Source organism: Tetrao urogallus (assembly GCF_951394365.1).
Source record: "Tetrao urogallus genome assembly, chromosome: 3".
Lineage (NCBI taxonomy): Eukaryota > Metazoa > Chordata > Aves > Galliformes > Phasianidae > Tetrao > Tetrao urogallus.
The window spans coordinates 84,184,026-84,203,262 of NC_136815.1; the positions used below are offsets into that span (position 1 = coordinate 84,184,026).

A 19,237-nucleotide genomic window follows, 5' to 3' on the forward strand; every position below is an offset into this window, starting at 1 on the left:
TGGGCTGCTCGTGTGTCTATGGTAAAAATGTCTGTCCCCAGAGTAAAGCAGTTGTGTACTCCATGTGTGTCCATGCTGTGAATGGTGAGGGGCATTTTGCCAAGAGGGTTGCACTGGTAGTCACCCAGCAGAGTTCTGGGATTGTCTGAGAGAGCCCCAGAAGATGCCTTGGCCCAAATATAGTTTACACTATTGACCAAAACAATGAGAAATGTGTAGGTAGAATTGTAGATAGTTCACTTGGGTAAGTGAGAGTACGGGTGAAAAGGCTGTATGCAATATCAGGTGCCCCAGGGTGGAGGAACATGAGTGTGGTGACAATCAATGCACAGCCAATGCTGAACTTGTGCAGGATTTTCTGTTCCATCTGGATGTATATAATTTTAAGGAATCTGATGGAATTCATCACAAGGTACTCAGAGGCCAATTTCATTGCATGACCTCCCTCACTTCTCTCAGTTATTTTTCAATGGTCTTGGGAATCTGGAGACATACCAGTTGACTGAAAGCTGGCTAACATTGTTTTAATTTACGAGAAAAGCAAAAAGGAAGACCCTGGTAATTACAGGCCTGTCAGCCTGTCACTCTTACTTCAATGCCTAGTAAAATCATGGAAAAAATCATGCTAGGAGTTACTGAAAAATGTCTGAAGGACAGTGTGGTCATTGGTCACAGTCAACATGGGTTCGTGAAAGGAAGATCCCATTTAACTGACTTAATTTTCTTTTATGAAAAGATCACCCATCTAGTTGACCAAGGTTGATGTTGTCTTTTTGGATTTCAGTGAAGTTTTTTGATACTGTTTTTCACAGTATCCTTCTGGACAAAATGTCCAGCAGACACATAGGCAAAAACATAATGCAGCTGCTGAGCAGTTGGCTGATGGGTCAGGCCCAAAGGGTTATAATAGTGATGGAGTTACATCAGGCTGGCAGCTAGTTATTAGCAGGATTCCCCAGCACTCCATTTTAGGGCCAGTTCTCTTTAATGTCTTCATGAATGACTTGGATGTAGGAGTAGAAGGTATTTTGGTTAAGTTGGCAGACAATATTAAACTAGGAGGAGCTGTTGACTCCATCAAGACTGGAGAGGTCTTACAGAGAGATCTAGATAAATGAGAGAGCTGGGCAATCCCCAACTGCGTGAAGTTTAAGAAGAGCAAGGGCCATTATTTTCCACCTGGAAGGGGGCAACCCTGCCTATACAGGGAATAAGATGCTGGAGAGAAGCCCTGCTGAATGAGATTTGGGGATCTTGGTCAACAGCAAGTTGAACATGAGTCAGCAGTGTGCCCAGGTAGCCAGGATGGCCAACTGTATCTTGGCTTACATCAAGCATGGCATTCTTAGCCTGTCAAGGGAAGTGTTTGTCCCACTCCATGCTGTGCTGTGCAGCCTCACCTTCAGTACCATGTGCAGTTTTGGGCACCACTGTACAAAAAGGGCGTAAAACTATTAGAGAGTATACAAAGGAGAGCCACAAAGATGGTGGGGGGCCTAGAGGGGAAGATGTATAAGGAGAGACTGGGGTCCCTTGGTTCGTTCAGCTCAACAGAGACCTCACTGCAGTCTATGGCTTCCTCACAAGGGAAGTGGAGGGGCAGTGCTGATCTCCTTTTTCTGATGACCAGCGATAGAATGCGAGAGAACAGCATGAAACTGCATCAGGGAAGGGTCAGGCTGGATATCTGGAAAAGGTTCTTCATCAGAGAGTTATCAGGCACTGAAACAGCCTCCCTAGGGCACTGATCATGGCACCGAGTTTGTCAGAGTTCAGGAAGCATCTGAACAACTCTCTCAGACATATGGTCTGATTTTTGGTGGTCCTGTGTGGAGCCAGTAGCTGGACTCAGTGATCTTTATGGGTTCCTTCCAACTCAGGATGTTCTGATTCTGTGATTAAATCAAGCTTACATAAACCCATGACTGTCCTGTGTTTTAGGATGAAAATGCCTGTGTTACTATGGGAGAAATGTAAGCAGTGTCTTCTTGGCTGTATCATTAATGTGAGAAAATTTTAAAATAACAACAACAACAAAAAAAGATGGACTTGCTCACAATGGCTCAAATTCCTTTTGTTTTTATTACACAGTGTTGATATATAAACACTGATAAGAGGCCACAGCAATCCCTGTTGTCCTTAGAGTGCAGGCAGCTGGCATGTTTCAGCCCCATCTCTTCTAGTTGATTTCTCTCTTTCTTTAAGTTCATAGCTCCATTGCCATCATTTGAAAGCATCTTACCACCCTATCCTCTATTCAGAGAACCAAGTTGAAAGTACTGGGATATGTAAGTTTCTTAAATATAAACATCAGGTTAACACTGAATACGCAACAGAAAGATTGGTTCCTTACGGGCAGTCTGAAAAAGGAAACAAAATGCCTGTGAGAGTGATGAAAGCAGTACAGCATTTGCTATACTTAACAATTACGATCTTTTCTAGGTATTTATTGTATTTCTGAATAATATGTCTAGTTTTAGATCTTCTGTATCAAGGTAAATATGTCAGCAATACAATACAGAGCTATTTGTTAAACTGCAAAGGGCTGCAAGCTCTTCACTCTTAAAGAGAAGGCAGTGTGTAATAAAGGGGCAAAGTGCAGGGGGTGGCACATGTAATGGAAGGGCAGACTCTGCTTGCTCTGCTGTTATCAGAGCATTTGAGACCATCTGATATCAACCTGCCCAAAGTAGCCTGGCGTTCTGCATCTTTTTACGTCATCCCTCTGTCCTATTTTGCGCTCTGATCCCTGCCCATGTGTGCAGTTAATTTCCTCTTCTGTGGTTTTTTCTTGTCTGAGTGCATTCCTTACTCACTTAGAAATTGTTGTTTTTTTTTTTAATACTGGTTTGCCTAGGTGGCTTCTTTGTCTTTTTAAGAGAAAGAATTGGGATTCTTCAGAAGTAAATGAAATTTTTAGAGATCAATTTTTTTGAATTAAAATCAATTAAAATCAATTTCTAGAATTCTGATCATTAATAACTTCACTGCCAGTCACAGCCAGAAGCAGGAAAATATTGGTTATGTGGGGAAGCGATCGGAACAGAGAATCCAAATCACTGTTCTGTCACAGGAGCGCTCTTCTTTTCTTCTCTTTTTGTTTCATATTTTCAATTGGCAACTGGTGCTATTTTGTATCAGTTCATGCTATTATAATAGCTTCTGCCTCTGTATGGAAATAGCTAATACCACATTATGACAGGGTTCACTTATGAGTTCCTTGACTAATGAACAAAACCTATTCTTTCAAGTATACTGTGGTATATAATGTTATCACACAGGATATTACCTCAGCAATAGAGGTATTGTTGTAGTGCATGAGTTTATTTCTTGATCCATTTCAGTGGCTTGTAGTAAATGCGCAGCTCTTCCTTTGTATCTCCTAAGATTGTCTTGCTTGTAATCAGACAACATTCAGCTTCCTTTTGGTGCCATCTTATTCAACCACTCATTTGCCAAAACAATTGCAGTGTGAGCGTGTATGATACCACCTTGCTAGTGCTCTGCTGGGATGTCTGAGAGTTACTGTATGTGGTTGTAGGCTGGTAAGTTGATGGTGCCAGGTCTCACACGTCATCCCAAACAGATCACCCAGCATCAGGGCACAGGAGCAACTGAAGGGGAACACCAAACTATATGGTGGTCAAGTGTGCAGTCTGGAATTAGCAATCGCTTTCTTAGAACATGGAGGGTGCTGTGACATTTTTCATTCTCTAGATAGATGCAGCAGAGCTGCTAAGAGGTGAAGGCTGGGATGTACTTGGAGGCTCCACATTTTCCTTTGTGAATTTAATTTGTATGTTTAAGGAAAAATAATGATATTCTTGACATTGCTATGAGCTGAAAAACTGTCCCCTCACTTTTTTTGGGGGGGGCTCTTGTGAGGTGACGTGAATCTCCACTTGTCTGTTGCTTCTTGTCGCAATGTCTCAGGAAGGATTGGGGGAATGAACAAGGTAATGTCTGATCTTGTCACTGTCGTCTCTCCATGACTTCCCTGGCTTTTGGTCCACTTTAATCAAGATGAGGTAGATAGTAGAGCCTTTGGCTGAGCCTCTCAGATTTAGTATGTATTTTTTTTTGTTGCTCTGGAAAACACCACAGTATAGTTTAAATCAAAAGTAAAATCAGTAATTTTGAAGTCATCTTGGAATGACTAGTTGTACCATTCTGACTTATTTTTGCACAGGCCACTCTGTCTAAAAGATACCCCCACAGTCTTAGAGCCCAACTGCCACCGTGAAGATGTGCTGTTGAGAGAGAACTCAGGGACCATCACTGTTTTTCTCTTGGAGAAAAAGCGCAGTGTGAAAAACTGCTACTAAGGGATGACCAGACCTGACTGACAACCTCTGGAGATTTTCTTTGCATTGGTAGTGGAAAATTTTGAGGTTTGAATATGCGACTCCAGAATAAAAGGCAAATATTTCCCCAAATTATTATATTTTTTAATAGAAGAACACTTGTGTCAAAAAACGTCCCAAGAAAAGAAGAGAGTAGATACCTCCATATGTGTGTTTTGTACCATGCTAATCATCATGAGAGACACACAGATTCCAAGACTTTGGTCTGTGTAACTGAGATTTACTATCTTACCCATTTCTGTGACCAAACTTGGAGAAGTGTTCAATCTGAGCTACAGACCGGCTCTCTGTAGCCTGAGGTTTGCTATTTAAGATGTACAAAGGCTGCTCCAAAAGTAATATATCCATTTTTATTATGTTGGCCCACAACATCAGAGGTGAATGCTGGTGGTGTGTCAGTAGAGGTTGAAGCTTTCCATCAATATCCCATTACATTTTGTTGCTGTGTGACAGATGGCAGCAAAGGGGCAGTCTGATAGAATGGCGTCTGACATGGGAGTGAGTATGAAGCAAAGGTGTGTCACTGAATGGCAGCTACTGACATTCATCAGCACTTGTTAAATATTTCTGGAGACCCAACAGTGGCTGTGAGCACAGTGAGGAGGTGGGTGGTGCGTTTCAGCAGTGGTGACAGTGACGTGAAGTACAAGCCACGTTCTGGGTGGCCATGCACAGCTGTCACATCACAAGATGAGGAGTGTCTCAATCAGCTCATCTGCATGAATTGGCTGATGGTGGTGACTGTGTTGTTGTGACTGTAATTTATAGCTGAGAATTTGCTCTATCGAGCAGTGTTAGTGTGTGTTTGTATCTGTTATAATTTCCATGGAAATAAATAGGAGGTGTTACTGCACAGCAACCTTTTGTGCTGGGTTTGAGCCTAAAGTATCCATAGTTTGGGATATTTTAGAAGGGATGTAACGTGTGCATCATATCTTCTCCCCTTACTCCCAGCTAAGGAGGTTTAGTCCTGGAGTTCTGCTGACAACCTCCCTTATCACTACTTAAGTGAAGGATCTTGCCCTCTGTCATCTTTTGTGTGACATTTTTCAGGGCATTAGTCTAATAGCTTTGTGCAGTGTGAGTATAGGGAATAAAAGTGGATAAAAAGATCCAGTTATTTAATTTATTTTGAGATTTTGATGGCAGAGAATGCTTTTTATTTCACCTTGCCTCCTAAGAGAAGTGTATTATCTGAAAAACTGGAAAGTAATGGTATTTAAAATCCTTTCCTTTTAAAGGTCTGGAAGCATAGGAAGAGCAGTGATGGTAACACTGAGAAAATCAGGTCATTTCAACGGATGGAAGTGTTGGTTAGCAGTCTTGAATGTAACTGAGATGTTAAATAAGTAGACTAGTCATTAACTACATCCCAGCAAATGAACCAGGTCTCAGAATGCCACTATGGTCAACTGCATTCATAGGCCATGTATTAGACAGCGTCTCTGAAGTATCTGTGACCCATATATTCACATCCACACAGACCATATCCATGGTTCCTAATATCAGTAGTCCATGTCATAAGGACTGTGGCACTGGCTTTGTTTCTTTACACATCCATTGGGTGCAGCTACTTTGACATTTCCGATATTCAAATGCTATTGTAGCACCAGTGCTGTGGGTTTTGTTGTTTTGTTTTGTTTTTTTTTAATGCTGAAATCTTGAACTCTTCCTCCCGTGCACCAGCAAAGCAGGATGCTCTCCTTATACTAGCACACCTCCTTTATTCATTAAATAGCCTTGAAATCTGGGTTCAGACAGAAGTAAAAGCCAGGTGCAGAGACTTGTATGTATCTTAGGCTATTTGAGTCTGAAGCATGCCCAACTGAGAAATAGAAGAGTGAGATGACTGAAGTTTTCATCAATATTTACAGCCCCAAGGTAATTGTTTGCTGGTTTATAGCCATGAGTTGGAAGCTGAGTTCCAGCTGTCTGCTGTGGTGCTGAAGATGGGATTTAGTTCCCGTTCCAGTGTCTGAATTGAGAAGAGCAATTTCTGCCTGTCTGTTCTCTGGATGCCAGTTTTTGAGTCCTCCAGCAAAGGTTAGAGGTAATTAGGCACGATACCTAATAGAGAAAGCAAGGGAGGGACTCATGAGGTTTGGTTATGTAGCTTCCCTTCCCTCAAAGACTCTCCCTAAGTGGCAAGTGTAAACAAGTTGAGATTAAGGAGGTTTTTCTCTTCTCCTTCTTGTGTGTCTCAATAAAATACAGGCTGCATTTTGTCTGCATTGTTCAACTCTAGGAAAGTGCTCGAGTTACTAATGTAGAATTGACTTTCTGTGCATTTCTATCATCATGCAAACTTCATTCTCTTTATGCTGTGCATGGAAACCCATCAGCCTAATAGAAGATGCAGGGATCCTGCAGTTACAATTGACTGATCGATCGCTCTGTATTCATATCAAGTTGGCAGAGCAGCCAGTTCAGTAAGCTGCAAGGTGATTGTCAGTTCAATAATACATTTTCTAGCATTACACAGGAGTTTGAGAAAGACACTTCAGGATTGCTTTTATTTGAGTTTGTTTTCTTTTGTCAGTTTTTCACCCTCAACCTCCTTTACAAAGTGATCTCTGTGATAAGTACAAAAAGTAAAAATTAAAATTGCAGGTACGATAAATTCTGTATGAAGATAGGTGGTAATTTTAGAAATGAGCTGATTTGAGCTAATACAGCTATTGCCTGTGTTTTGTAGACAAAGATGATGATGTTCTTCACCCACTAAGACGGTTAATTTACTTAATTTTTGTGCATTATTATTGCATTTTTTGTTTACCAGTCTCAATTTGTATATGTTTGTCCATAGGTATCTTTAAGCATATCTGTTTTGTCCTTTCTTAGTTTGTTTCCTCCTAATCGCCACAAACCTTGTAAAGCTTGAGATTCTTGGCCAGATGTTGTGGTTGTGGCCAATCTCTTGCTTGTGAGTCTAAAACAAATGCTGTTTAAGTAAAGAGGTTTTTGAAAACCAAGTGTGTGTGGCAAAGACTCCAGCTTAGTTGAAATAGTACATATGCAAGTTTGCTCAGCTTTCTTCACAATCTGACATTTGACTTGATAGAAAGGAGTCTCTGGTACTTTGTTGTACAAACACTTGGTCCAAAAGAGACTGGTACCCAAAGTTGAGAGCATTGTGCCCCATTGAGTTACATGAACAGAGGCAACTGAAGTTGCCAAAAGCTTTCTTCTTTTTGTTAAATATCTGCCGTGCAGCAGAATCTTGATAAATTTAAGAGGAAACCTTCAGCATGTAGGGAAGACAGATTTCATCAGTTTGTTATTTGTCCACTGCCAGCAGTGAAAGGGTAGAAAAAAGATAAGTGTTTTACTGTAATGAATGTCGGGTTCTGCTTGGCTTTTATCTTATTTCTGTATTGAAATGAAATCTCATGCAGATGCCTGCTGCAGTTACCTTCATGATACTGCAAAACGAATTTTGCTGCCAATTTTGTGGTCAAGTGGCTCTTCATAGGCACACTCCAGTGTGCTTCTGAGATGTTCCACTCAATTCATGGCATGCAAGATGCCTTTGGTTTCTCTCAACCACCACAGAAAGGGGCCATTCCCATCACCACAAATGAAAGCACCCATTAAGACCACACTGTAAAGTCTTCTCCACCAATTTGTTTTTTCTGTATGTGAATTTTAGCATGCCCTTAGCTTTGCCCAGTGAAATCCTCTGACCTCAATAAAGAGGCAGGTTTTAGCGTGCAATCAACATGTCCGAGCCCCAATATGGGAAGGATCATACATAATGAAGTTCATCTTCCTTCCTGTTTTCCCTGCTTTCTCATTAATGTGATCATCACAAGGAAAGAACAGAGGGCTCTATTTTTTCTTCATTTGCCAAATTTTGACAGATCTGAGGACAAAATATGATCCTAGTCCCCAAGATGATCATCCAGTCACTAGATGGCTTGGTATGATAACCTACTACTTGTGACCTTTGCCTTTTAGTTTGGTATGGTCAGTGTTTCATGTGTTTCTGCAACCATTATTACCAGGCATAAAATTGATGGAACTATTTCAGTAGGTTTTTCAGTGTTAATGTTTTCTTGACTCCTTGAGGTATTTTTTCCCTTTGCTGTGATTTAAACTCTTTCTCATTTTCTGAGCTATTTCTGGTTTCTGGACCTGGAATTATTCATGAACTTCAAGCTATGTGCATAGATCCTATCCTTGACTGTAATGTTTCTTAGGTAGGTATAAGCAACTTGATAACTTGATCAGCTCCATCGTTTTAAAGGCAGGATAAATAGCTTTATATGGTCCACTATAGTCAGAATAAACAAAACTCAAAGCCTTTCCTCTGAATCTGTGGGGCAGGAGAAATACCCCACGGATCTCAGCAATCATGAGACATCCTAGATGCTAAAAAAAAAAAAAGTGAAAAAAGTGAAATCACTGTTATGAAATCCACACAGAAATACGTCATATATTTTAGCCAGCAAACCAGCATGCTTTATTCATGACTTTAAAGGAACTGTCGGCGTTTTCTCCCTTCTGAGTATTCAGCTCTGAAACTCATGTCTTTACCGTGAGGGCCTAAACTGAAATTTCACCTCAGCCAAAAGTCTAAACTAACCATCATTTGAATCAATAAAGGAATTCCTACTCTAACGTCAATCAGAGAAAACCGTATGTAGGTATTTTCAGGTAATGAAAGTCCTTTTAATTCTTGAACATGGATGTATGGATACAAGCTGTCTCTATTGACTTTTCTTCCTTAATTTTTTTGCTAGGCTCTTACAGATTTTTGTTTCGTTAATACTCATATTTATTCTCATATCATCTTATTGGAAGTAATTCCACCCTGGGAACAGCATTACAAATGTTAGATCTTCTAAACTCAGTGGTGCCATCCTACTAGTATCACCATAAAAGTAAAAAATGAAGCGTTTAATTACTTTAATGGCCAGAAGAGAAGGAACAAGTTACCTGCCTTTAAGAGCTAGAAAGTTCAAACCATTTCCTTGTAAACTCTATACTGAATCTCTTGGGAGAAAGCAACATCTATTTCTGTTCTTTAAAGAAGTTATAGGGAGTTGGCCAAGAGGAAAAGAGTAATTATACCAAATGCACACTTATAATGAGCATAAATATGACTATTAAGGAAACATAAAAATCAGTAACAAATTTAGATGGCCTTTTAAAGTGCACATCTTTAGTAAGACAAATTAAATTATTGGATATTCCTACTCTTAAGAACTTCAGAAGACAAAGATCAGAAATTGTTCACTTGGTCAGAAAGTCTCCTACAAAATTAGAAGCACTCAAAATATTTTTTCTAGACTTTCTCAAAATAAACAGCCAGCCTTTAGCACTAGCAGTTTCTTTGTGGAAAGGCTGGGCACTTTGCTTAGGGAGAACTTCCCACTGACTCCCATTGTACAGGGAGCAGTGCAAGATGCTGTGCTGTGTCTGCCTCTGCCCAAATGGCAACTAGCAAAATGTAGCAACAAGCCTTCAGGCCCCCATGGAACACACTCTTTTCTTGGATTCCTTTTATATTTTGCAGCTCTACAGAATTTGCAAGTCAGGCTGGTATAAGAGAGAAATCCAACCATGAAAACGTTATCATTACAGCTCCTCCAAGAAGACACTTTAATCAGTTGCAGGGCCTTCACTGAATCAAAATGTGTAAAAATATGAACTAGTTCTTCACTGGAATACATTTCAGAGTTGAAGGTACATGGATTTCTGTGCTGTTTTTTTGTTGTGTGGATTGAAGACTTGCCTGGAGGAAGGCAGCTTCTCTGCTTCCATAGCATTGAGTTTGGAGAAGAATTTGAGCTACAATTAATGAGACTTAACTCTGTGTTTGATGAGCTAGAGGATGACTCAGAAGTGGTTAGGACTGCCTCTTGGGTTCAACAGCATAAGCATCTGTACAGAGGCAGCCCTGTGCCATTGTTTGCAGTCCTACCACCAGGCATTAGATCAGTTAGTGGTGTTGCCAATTTTTAAGTAAGATGAGGGTCACCAACACCACTGCAGTAGCGTTGCCTTGTAACATTTCTTTTGGTGCACAGTGTAGAGCCTTGGATTGCAGATAGTCCTGTGTGAATCATACTCGGCATTCTCCTCTGAACTTTTTGGTGTTGAGAGATTTATTCGCCTTGTAAACTTTGCAAATTACTTTCTAAGAAGGTTTAAAAAGTAGTATTTTTAATATTATGTGCATGGTTTAGTAGACAATGCGATTCCACCTTCTGAACAGTTGGTTTTCAGTCTCAGAAGCTAAGTGGATTGAATGTGCACTCGTCCAGCTCCTGATCTGCTTGTGCTTAGAATCTGCTTAGCTCTTCATGTGCTAAAACACTCTTGGGAGAAGAGTCTTTTTGCTCACGGATGACTGCCCTGACTATTGGGAGCCATGCTTCTACTCATTCTTTCTTTCAAATCCAGTAGGTCTTGAGTTCATCTTCACAATAATTCAGTAGGAGAGATGGGAAATACTCTCCCATCCATCGCAGTACAAAGTCCACTGGTGTTCCCAAGGAAATGTTGGGAACATGGGCTTGGACTTTCACAGGAGGATGAAAGAAATGACCCTGTGATTCTCCTGTCTTCCAAATAAGTGTTCTGTCTGTTCCAACAATAAGTCCTTCCTATCTCATCATTCTTCCTCTACTTTCCTAAGAGCACAAACTATCATTCTCCTCTCTTTTCCATTTAGGATGGGTAAAATTCCCCTTCCTTTCAAGCTGAAGCTTCTTAACAAAGCACGTATCCCTGGGATGTGTGGAAGTGCTTCCATTTAAGCCTAAGAACTCAGGTTTGCTTGTGCTGGTGCTTTTTTTCTCTTGGCTGCCATTTGGTTGTGCTGCACTCCTTGTGGCTGCTCCTCGTCCCCTTCTGGAGCAGCTGAGTCTCTACATATTGTGTGCCCAAAAGAGGTCTGTGGGTTCTGCTCCTACATCCAGGCACTCAAAGGCAAGGAGCTGCAGCACTGTTTGTTGAACGTAGCTCTAAATCTATATGTAATAAACACTTAGGAGGTGGGAAATGCAGTGAGTAATGAGAGCAATAAAGCAAAGACAAAACAGCTGAGATCAGTGAAACGCAACGATCCTTATTTTCTATAATTACAGCAATTATGTAGCTATTAATGACATAACCTGATAAAGCGCTTTTGTTGCAAGCCAAAATTCCACGCACTGTCTTAAAATAAGGGAAATGCATGGTGTTTTGAGAGATTTCATACCAATAAAGACCTATTTATAGTGTAACCTACACTACAGTATAGTTTGCAAAGGCTAAAAAATGGCTTTCAGATTGCAATCGGCATGAATAATTAACGTCTTACGTCAAAGTGTGGGGAAGTTGGAAGCAGGGTCCTAAAGGGATTGGACTTCTGAAGCTATTCATTGTGCTTCTATTCCGCCAAGAGAAATATAAACACTGAGGTAGAGAGATCACAGCAGAGAGCAGAGCTGTACCACGGTCTGCTACCTGTGCTGAAATGGGCAAACACGAATGGTAAGAGATTCAGTTTACGCACGCAGTGTAGAGTGATGGCACACCTGGGGAGCAGTAATAATTGGCAGTGCTTTAGAAAGGGGGAGTGCTACTTAGCATGCAAAGAAACGCTACTGACAGTCTCTTCATGGCTCATAAACCCACTGTGCCAGCCCAGCCAGTGGCATTACAAATGCAGACTTCCAGTGGGAGCTGTTGTCAACCAAAGAGCTAATCATCCCCGTCTGGCAAGACTGCCTTCAGTCTGCTGTATGCCATGCCTTGTCTTTCGTTGAGAAGTTAGGGAAAGTTTAAATGGGTAATTCAAATAGTAACAGGAGGGCTGCTGAAAATTAATTCCAGGTGCGGAGGGAAATTAAAGAGAAATAACAGTACAGGTGATAATAGAAGAGCAGAAAATGAACCATTTTGCTGGAAGAAAAACAAGGTGTTATTTTGTTTTGTTTTTTTTTAACTGAAAGCGTTCCTGTTCAGGTAAAGAGAAGGCATCAGTGCTCAGCAATTAGAGTAGTCATCCAAGTTTCCTGTTATTTCAAAAAGACATTGCCCTTCCACTTTTTGGTAGAACAGAGGTTTTAGAGAAAGGTCTGTGCGCTCTAAAGTGGGAAATGCTCAGTATGGGGAGTATAAAAGAAACCTCAAAACAGTAAATGCTTGGAAATTAATCTGTAGAATAAAGACTGTTTGGCTGTGGATTGGGAATAAGTGTTATGGTTTTTGTTTTTTTTAATGTATATGCAAGTATTATCCTTAAATGAATGGCATTTTTACTCATTTGCATATGTAGGACCAAGATCATTTCCAGGCTGTTAATGGAGATTTGTATAAATATAACAGAAAGCACAATGTAGATATTGGTGTTTACTAGGAAGGCTTAAAATCTAACTTTGTGAAATGCCTGTTAAGACATCAATATAAGTGAGTATGAGCAATGATGATTAGAAATGGTCAATGAGAAAAGGGTGTGATTACAAGCAGGGAAGGAAATCTTAAAGATCACAGATGGAACAGGTGGGCTTCCAAAATTGCTGCGTACCTGAATGGGAAAAAGTGGCTTTTCTAAGATGGAACCTGGACTATGTTATGTATTGGCAGCATTAGTAGAGGCTGTGATTCCCAGACAGACACTGGAATGACAGAATTTGTTCTCTGACAGAACTGTGTACAGTGTGTTTTCTTTGAGAGGACCTAGAACTGCCTCCTACACTGCTCAAAGCAAGAAAATAGGCGATGTTTATGTTTCTCACTGGACCTTCTAGAAATCAGTGTCCTAATGAAAGATGTGGGAAGTTCATAAGAACACACAGAACATGTCCAACTTGGCCAGGCCTCTTTTTCCTAGGGCTGGAAATTGACTGTTGTGAAGAAGTGCTTTTCACAATGCTTTTCCATGACTTGCTAGTTTTCTCCATCAGACATTCATGCAGTATGTTTCAACCAGCAAAACTTAGAGTAGCTTTATTTTAAAAAATAATCAAAATAAAGGTTATCTGCAAAATGAGAAGAAAAAAAAATAGGGAAAGAAATCAGCTTTCAGACCTTGTAGCTTTTTTAGGTCTCGGAAGTATGTTTTAATCATTTTGGCAACATTTCTTTTAAATCACAAATTATTTTTGCCTTTTTTTAATTAGCATCACAGGTCTTTCTTAAGCCCTCCAATCTATATAAACTTCATATGTCTTGAAGTTTACAGTACAATCTTAAGAACTGTTTCACAAGCAAAAAGAAACCAAACTCTCTCTTATTTAGTTTCCCCATTGCTATTTTGGGATGACAGTTGGGACAGAAGGAAGTGAGAGAGGAGAGCATCACCCTCTTGCCATGAGTGCAGGTACCAGTATCCTGTTTTTCTGCAAGATCTCTCTTGCGGGTCTGCAATAAATCAGAACAAGTTCCCAAAAGCACAGAGAATCAGCATCAAAAGTAACCTGTAATCATCACATTTGTGATGCTAAAGCAAAAGACAGGACCTCAGCAGTGTGACTCCAGTGTGACACCAATGGACACACCATTTCCTTTTCCTAGTTCAGCAAACTGATCAAGATGGGACTGCCCTTCTCTCTGAAGGCAAAAAATGCTTAGGCCTGGAATGGTTTACATTTGTGCAAGTACCACCTCTTTTGGGAACAGCAAGGGTGTGAAACCAGCCCACAGAGCCTGCTGTCAGCAGTGGGTGTCACAGCCCACAGATAGTCAATAGACATTAGGAGTCAAAAAGGCAGAGAAACCTGGCCAACTCAAAGGAAAGATGCAGCAGAAAATGAATGCTCAAATCTGGCTTTTGCTTCTTGCATCATGGTCTGGTTTTATTCTTGCTGTATTAAAACTGTCATGGCTTTATGCTAATGTGCTTCGTTCCTAGCCAGTGATTATTATGCTTTGAATTAGCATCGCTCTTGAGAGTATTTTGCATAGGGAGAAAAAAAAAAATAAAGAGGTAGTCCTTCTGAAAAACAGGAATGAAAGGGGAAAGAAGAGCTGTTATTTGCATTAGCTCAGAGCTGTGTGTGTTTGGAGAGGATGAAGGAGAAGGGCCACATCATCTCTTCATGGCTGACCGAGAGCCCAGCAAGGCTCCTGGAACAGATCCACGTAGGATAAAATACTGAAATTCACGGAACAGCAGTCAAAACATGGAACTGGTTTTGACACTGTTTGGCTTTTAAAGAACCCACCCCTATGGGTAAATTCCTTTTGACTCTAGTATTTGTGTAGCCTGGTGGTGAATCCATGCTAGTTTACTCTCAGCAGGAGAAACTTCCTGGGGGCAGTGAGAGCACAGCTAGTGTGCAGCACAGAGAATGTGCTATATGAAATCAGATTTTTAAGGGATGTCATTTCACCTGGAAATGGCCTTGGCAGCAGTAACTCGGACCAGCTCTCAAAGAGCTGTGCATCTCTGACGTTTAGCTACTGTAGGTTACTTTGGTAGCAGAAATGTTGTCTCAGTGAGGGCCATGGGAGAGAGGGCAAGCAGCAGGAGGAATTTCATTATATTTCAACTGTGGATTTATGTAGCAGAAAGCCTAATTCAGCAGCAGTAGTCTGTCATTTCTAGTTTGTTCAGTGCGTTGCTTCTACACCCCTTGTAGCTCAAGCAGGACAGCAAAGACAGTACCAGCCCACTGCTTTTAGCAGTATCTGTATAAAATCCCAGCAGTGGATCACAGCGTAGTCTTGTGCTCTTTATAACTAGAGGCATCTTAAAAATAGAGGAGATGGGGAAAGGTGTGCTCTCTTTGGATCTGCATATAGAGTAAGTTGATCTATATATACCCCTTGCAGGTCTTTGAAGCTCTGCATGTCCCGGAGAAATCAGGAAGCATAAGGAAATATCCAGTTTCTTCTTTCTACCTTCACAATAATGTGTGTTCAGCATAGCCTGCTGACTTGCAGCCTTGATGCAGCATGTCCTATTCCTCCATAGGACAGTACCTTGTAATGGGTTGTCCATATAAGCAGGGATTTCTCTAGGCAGTTAGGCACGATATGAAGTGCTGAAACAGAATGAAATGTTTTTGACCAGACTACCTTTTTTTCCTCTCTTGGAAAAAAAAAAAAAAAAAAGAAGTTCTCAGAGATGTCTGTTCCTCTCCATTGCCCCAAAGAATAGTTGTTTTTTACCAATTCCAGTTATACATCTTGGCTCTCTGTCCCTTTAGCCTGTGTCTTTTCTCAAAAAACTTACATGTGGCTGTATCTGGCAGTGATATTTTGCAAGGAGAATTGTGTTGCCAATGTTAAAAAAAAAAATAAGCAAGAACAAAATAAGCAACTTCCTTGAAAAAACCTGAAAAGCTCAAATAATATTTTAGTTTAGAGATCTGATAATGGGATTTCCTTTATGCTAGAGGCATCTCTCTGGGTTCCCACAGAAGCCAACCTAAATTTGGCACACTTAAAGCCTTTTAAAATTTTCCATTGAGATGCACAAGAATCTGACAGCTAAAATCTCTGGTTTGTTCTATGGCGTAGGTGTGTTCATCCCTTCTGAGCTCTGTTCTTGTTGAGGCTCCAGAGCTTGTACTCATGACTGAGGTTAATCCTTAAATACTGCTGGCGGAATGAAAACACTGAGCTGCTGACTTCAGAATGGTGTCAGTGAAGATCTGTGTTCTGCCTTTAGTAATCCAGCCTGCATTTTGCAAACCGTTCACCTCTGTTTTCCTGGCAGTGCTGCATTACAACACAGGGCTGGGAAATGACAGAACAGTTCAGTTGGAAGGGACCATCAGAGATCAATTAGTCCATCTGCCTGAACGTTCCAGAGCTCACAGACGATCCAGCACATTATTGAGCACATTATCCAATGCCTCTTGGAACACTGACAGGCATGGGGAATGTACCACTTTTCTAGGAAACTTGTTCCAGTGTTTGATCATTCTCAACAGAACTTTTCATACAGAGAGGTTTCCTAATGTTTCCCAGTCTGAACCAGCCTATGTTGTTCCTGCATGTCTGCTGTTGGTTACCAGGAAGGTGCAGAGCCCAGCGTCTCCCTTTGATTCCTCTCTTCAGGGAGATGCAAAGAGCAATGAAGGCTTCTCGTGCTGTCCCATATGTCAGGTGTCCTCCACCCCTCCCCACAGTACATGCCTTCCAGCCCTGTTACCAACTTAGGTGCCTCTTTCAGGTGCTTTCAAGTACTTCAACAACTTTTTTATACTGTGAAGCCCAGAACTCCAATATCCAGTATGATGCTCCATCAGTGCTGGCCCAGTAGTGGGATAATCGCTTCTTTTGGCCAGCTGGCTGTACTGTGCTTAATGCACCCCAAAATGTGCTTTGCCCCTTGGCTGCCAGGCACAGTGCTGCTCACACTGAGCTTGCTGTCCCTGATACCCCCTTGCCCCTCTCTGCTGAGCTGCTCTCCAACCACTTATCTCCCAGTCTGTTCCCTTGTCTGGCATTGCTCCATCCATGTGCAGGACCCAGTGTATACCCTTGTTGAATTTCATTACCCTGATGATTGCCCAATGCCCCAGATCCCATTGAAGTCTACAAAGACTGCATCCACCACCTTCCTTTCATCTAGCAAGTGGATGGCCTTATCCTAGAAGGAGATCAGATTTGACCTTCCTTGACAAATGATACTGTTGACTGTGCCTGATCATGGCTTTCTTTGTTACATGCTTTTCAATATATCTCAGAGTAATCTTCTCCATAACTTTTCCAGGGACTAGGGGCAGACTAACAGGTCAGTATTTTCCTGGGTCTTCTCATAGGCCTTTTATGGATGGGTGTATGATATCCTTAAGAAATAACATGCAATATAAATGTGCCAAGTGACAACCCCCAGGTTTCTCTTGCAGTGAGGGAGGGTAATTTAAATTCTTCAGATTTGTCTGTTGGTTTGTTTAAGTACTGAGTCTTCCTTGATGCATTACAATGTAATGACTGCAGAATTTTCTTTTTTTTTTTTTTAACAACAGAAGTTCAGTGAAAGACTATAGCCTTTCCTTAGAGAATTCAGCCCTGACTGTGGACTGTGTCTCTAGTTTTAAAGACTTAAAAGGAGGGGATTGGGTTGGCAGAAACAGAGGACTGAGAGGAACCTTCTGGATTCTGAACACCCTTTCACTAGGAAATCTCTGGTGTAGGCCCTTTCGGAACCCAGACAGTTTCAGTGAACACAGTGATAATATCAAGGGGTTGTAATCCTTGCCCTTGGTCAGTATTAGTTCATGCAAATTTCTCTTGAATCCTATTGTTAACACAGATCTTTGTAACAGAGCATGAGTTCAATTGGAAGAAAATAAAGTTAAAATAATAAAGATAACGCTTTTTTCCCTTTTTTAGTAGTTTCTGTAACCATGGAAAAAATTACCATCTGTGTGGTTCTCTGATAATTTATTAAAATACCCATTTCACTTTTTTTTTTTGTTTCTTTCTCCTTTGCCTGCGGAAAATCCAGCGGAGGAAGTGGAAAGACTGGCTGCAATGCGTTCAGATTCTCTAGTACCTGGGACACACACACCTCCAATCAGAAGACGAAGCAAATTTGCCACTCTTGGAAGGCTATTTAAGCCGTGGAAATGGAGGAAGAAGAAGAGTGAAAAATTCAAACACACTTCTGCAGGTAATAGTCGCTGTCGGGCTGGTTTGTTAATCTTGGACTGTTTGATCAACAAGGCTAACAGCTGTTAATGCAGCCCCAATTTATATGCTTCTTATGGTTGTAGCTTGGCTGGCAGAGATTTCTCAGATTCTAAGCGATCTTTGTTACCAGCCCTTTCTTAAAAGAAGGAAAAAATAAACACCGCATTTCACACACTGATTTAGCAGGCTGTGGATAAAGGAAATGGTGTGAATGAAAAGACAAACCAAGTGGAGGGTATAGCCACGATCAAACTCTGTAAATACAAAGAGAGGAGCAGAAAAGGAAACGGCAAAGGAGTTGGCATTTTCTTGAGTAATTCATGTAACCATAAATTATTTTTTCCATTGGGCTGGAAAAATGTGTCACTTGTTTTCTGAGAAAAACAAATCTCTCTTCCTGCCACACCTCTTCTCCTGTCGTTGCATTTAACATTCCTGATTTAACACTTCTTAATTTGTTTATACACTTTTATACACTTTCTATATGTATGTAAGTCTATACGTATTTAAGTATAAAGTTTAACACTTTATATATGTCTACATATATTTATGTACATTTATATAGAAAACTGCAAATACATGTTTTTATATTGCAAATTTGTCTGAGCAAGACTCCCAAGAATCCATGCACTGATTCATAGGATATGTACCTGATTTGTTTCAGACTCTGTTTTACTTACTTAGAAGGCTTCTTTTCTTTGCTCTTCCGTGATGACTAATAATTACGTGTGGTTCAGCAAATCTTAAGTCCGGATTGTCTGTGAGAAAACATGAGTTTTCTTCTGACTTCTTCTCATTCTCACTGGAGCTAGGAACAAAGCAGTTGCTAGAAGATACTTGAATTATAGCCCAGTTGCTCTCTGACCTGTTAGTGCACAGTGGAAGCTTTCAGGCAGGGCTGGAGTATATTTTCTGACATCCTAAGCCTGTACTCTTCCAAATGACCCATAATAGCACAAGAAGTCTGGTTTAGCCAAGTGCAAATTCATGCATGAGGTTAAATGCAGAATAAGATTTTGCGGGGTTCAGACCTAAGGGTGCGCTGTAGTGTGTGGTGTTTAAGCTGCTCCCTGATTTGTCGGGCAAGGACTAATGAGCTGGAATGGATGGCTGTGTTACTCTGACTGGTGATTGTATTTTTGGTTTGACAGCTGAGAAACTATTGTCACAAAAATGACATGTTTCTGCAAAACAAAAAGCTTGTCTTTCATGTTCTGTAGCAGCCATAACTGTAGTGCAGTGTAAAGGATTTCTATGAAATTTGCAGTGCTCACAAGGAGCATTGGATACGT

The 19,237-nt window shown here is 40.8% G+C and overlaps 1 protein-coding gene across 4 annotated transcripts in view; it reads left to right on the forward strand.

The window, feature by feature from the left end:
* PHACTR1 (phosphatase and actin regulator 1) overlaps nt 1-19,237 on the forward strand; it is a gene marked incomplete at both ends in the record, with an annotated part of 284,448 nt that overhangs the window by 151,291 nt on the left and 113,920 nt on the right. For all 4 annotated transcript variants that reach the window (XM_079533808.1, XM_079533809.1, XM_079533810.1 and 1 more), the window contains one exon: nt 17,761-17,925. In XM_079533808.1, coding sequence (XP_079389934.1) covers nt 17,761-17,925 — 165 coding nt within the window. The remainder of the gene's footprint in view (nt 1-17,760; nt 17,926-19,237) is intronic.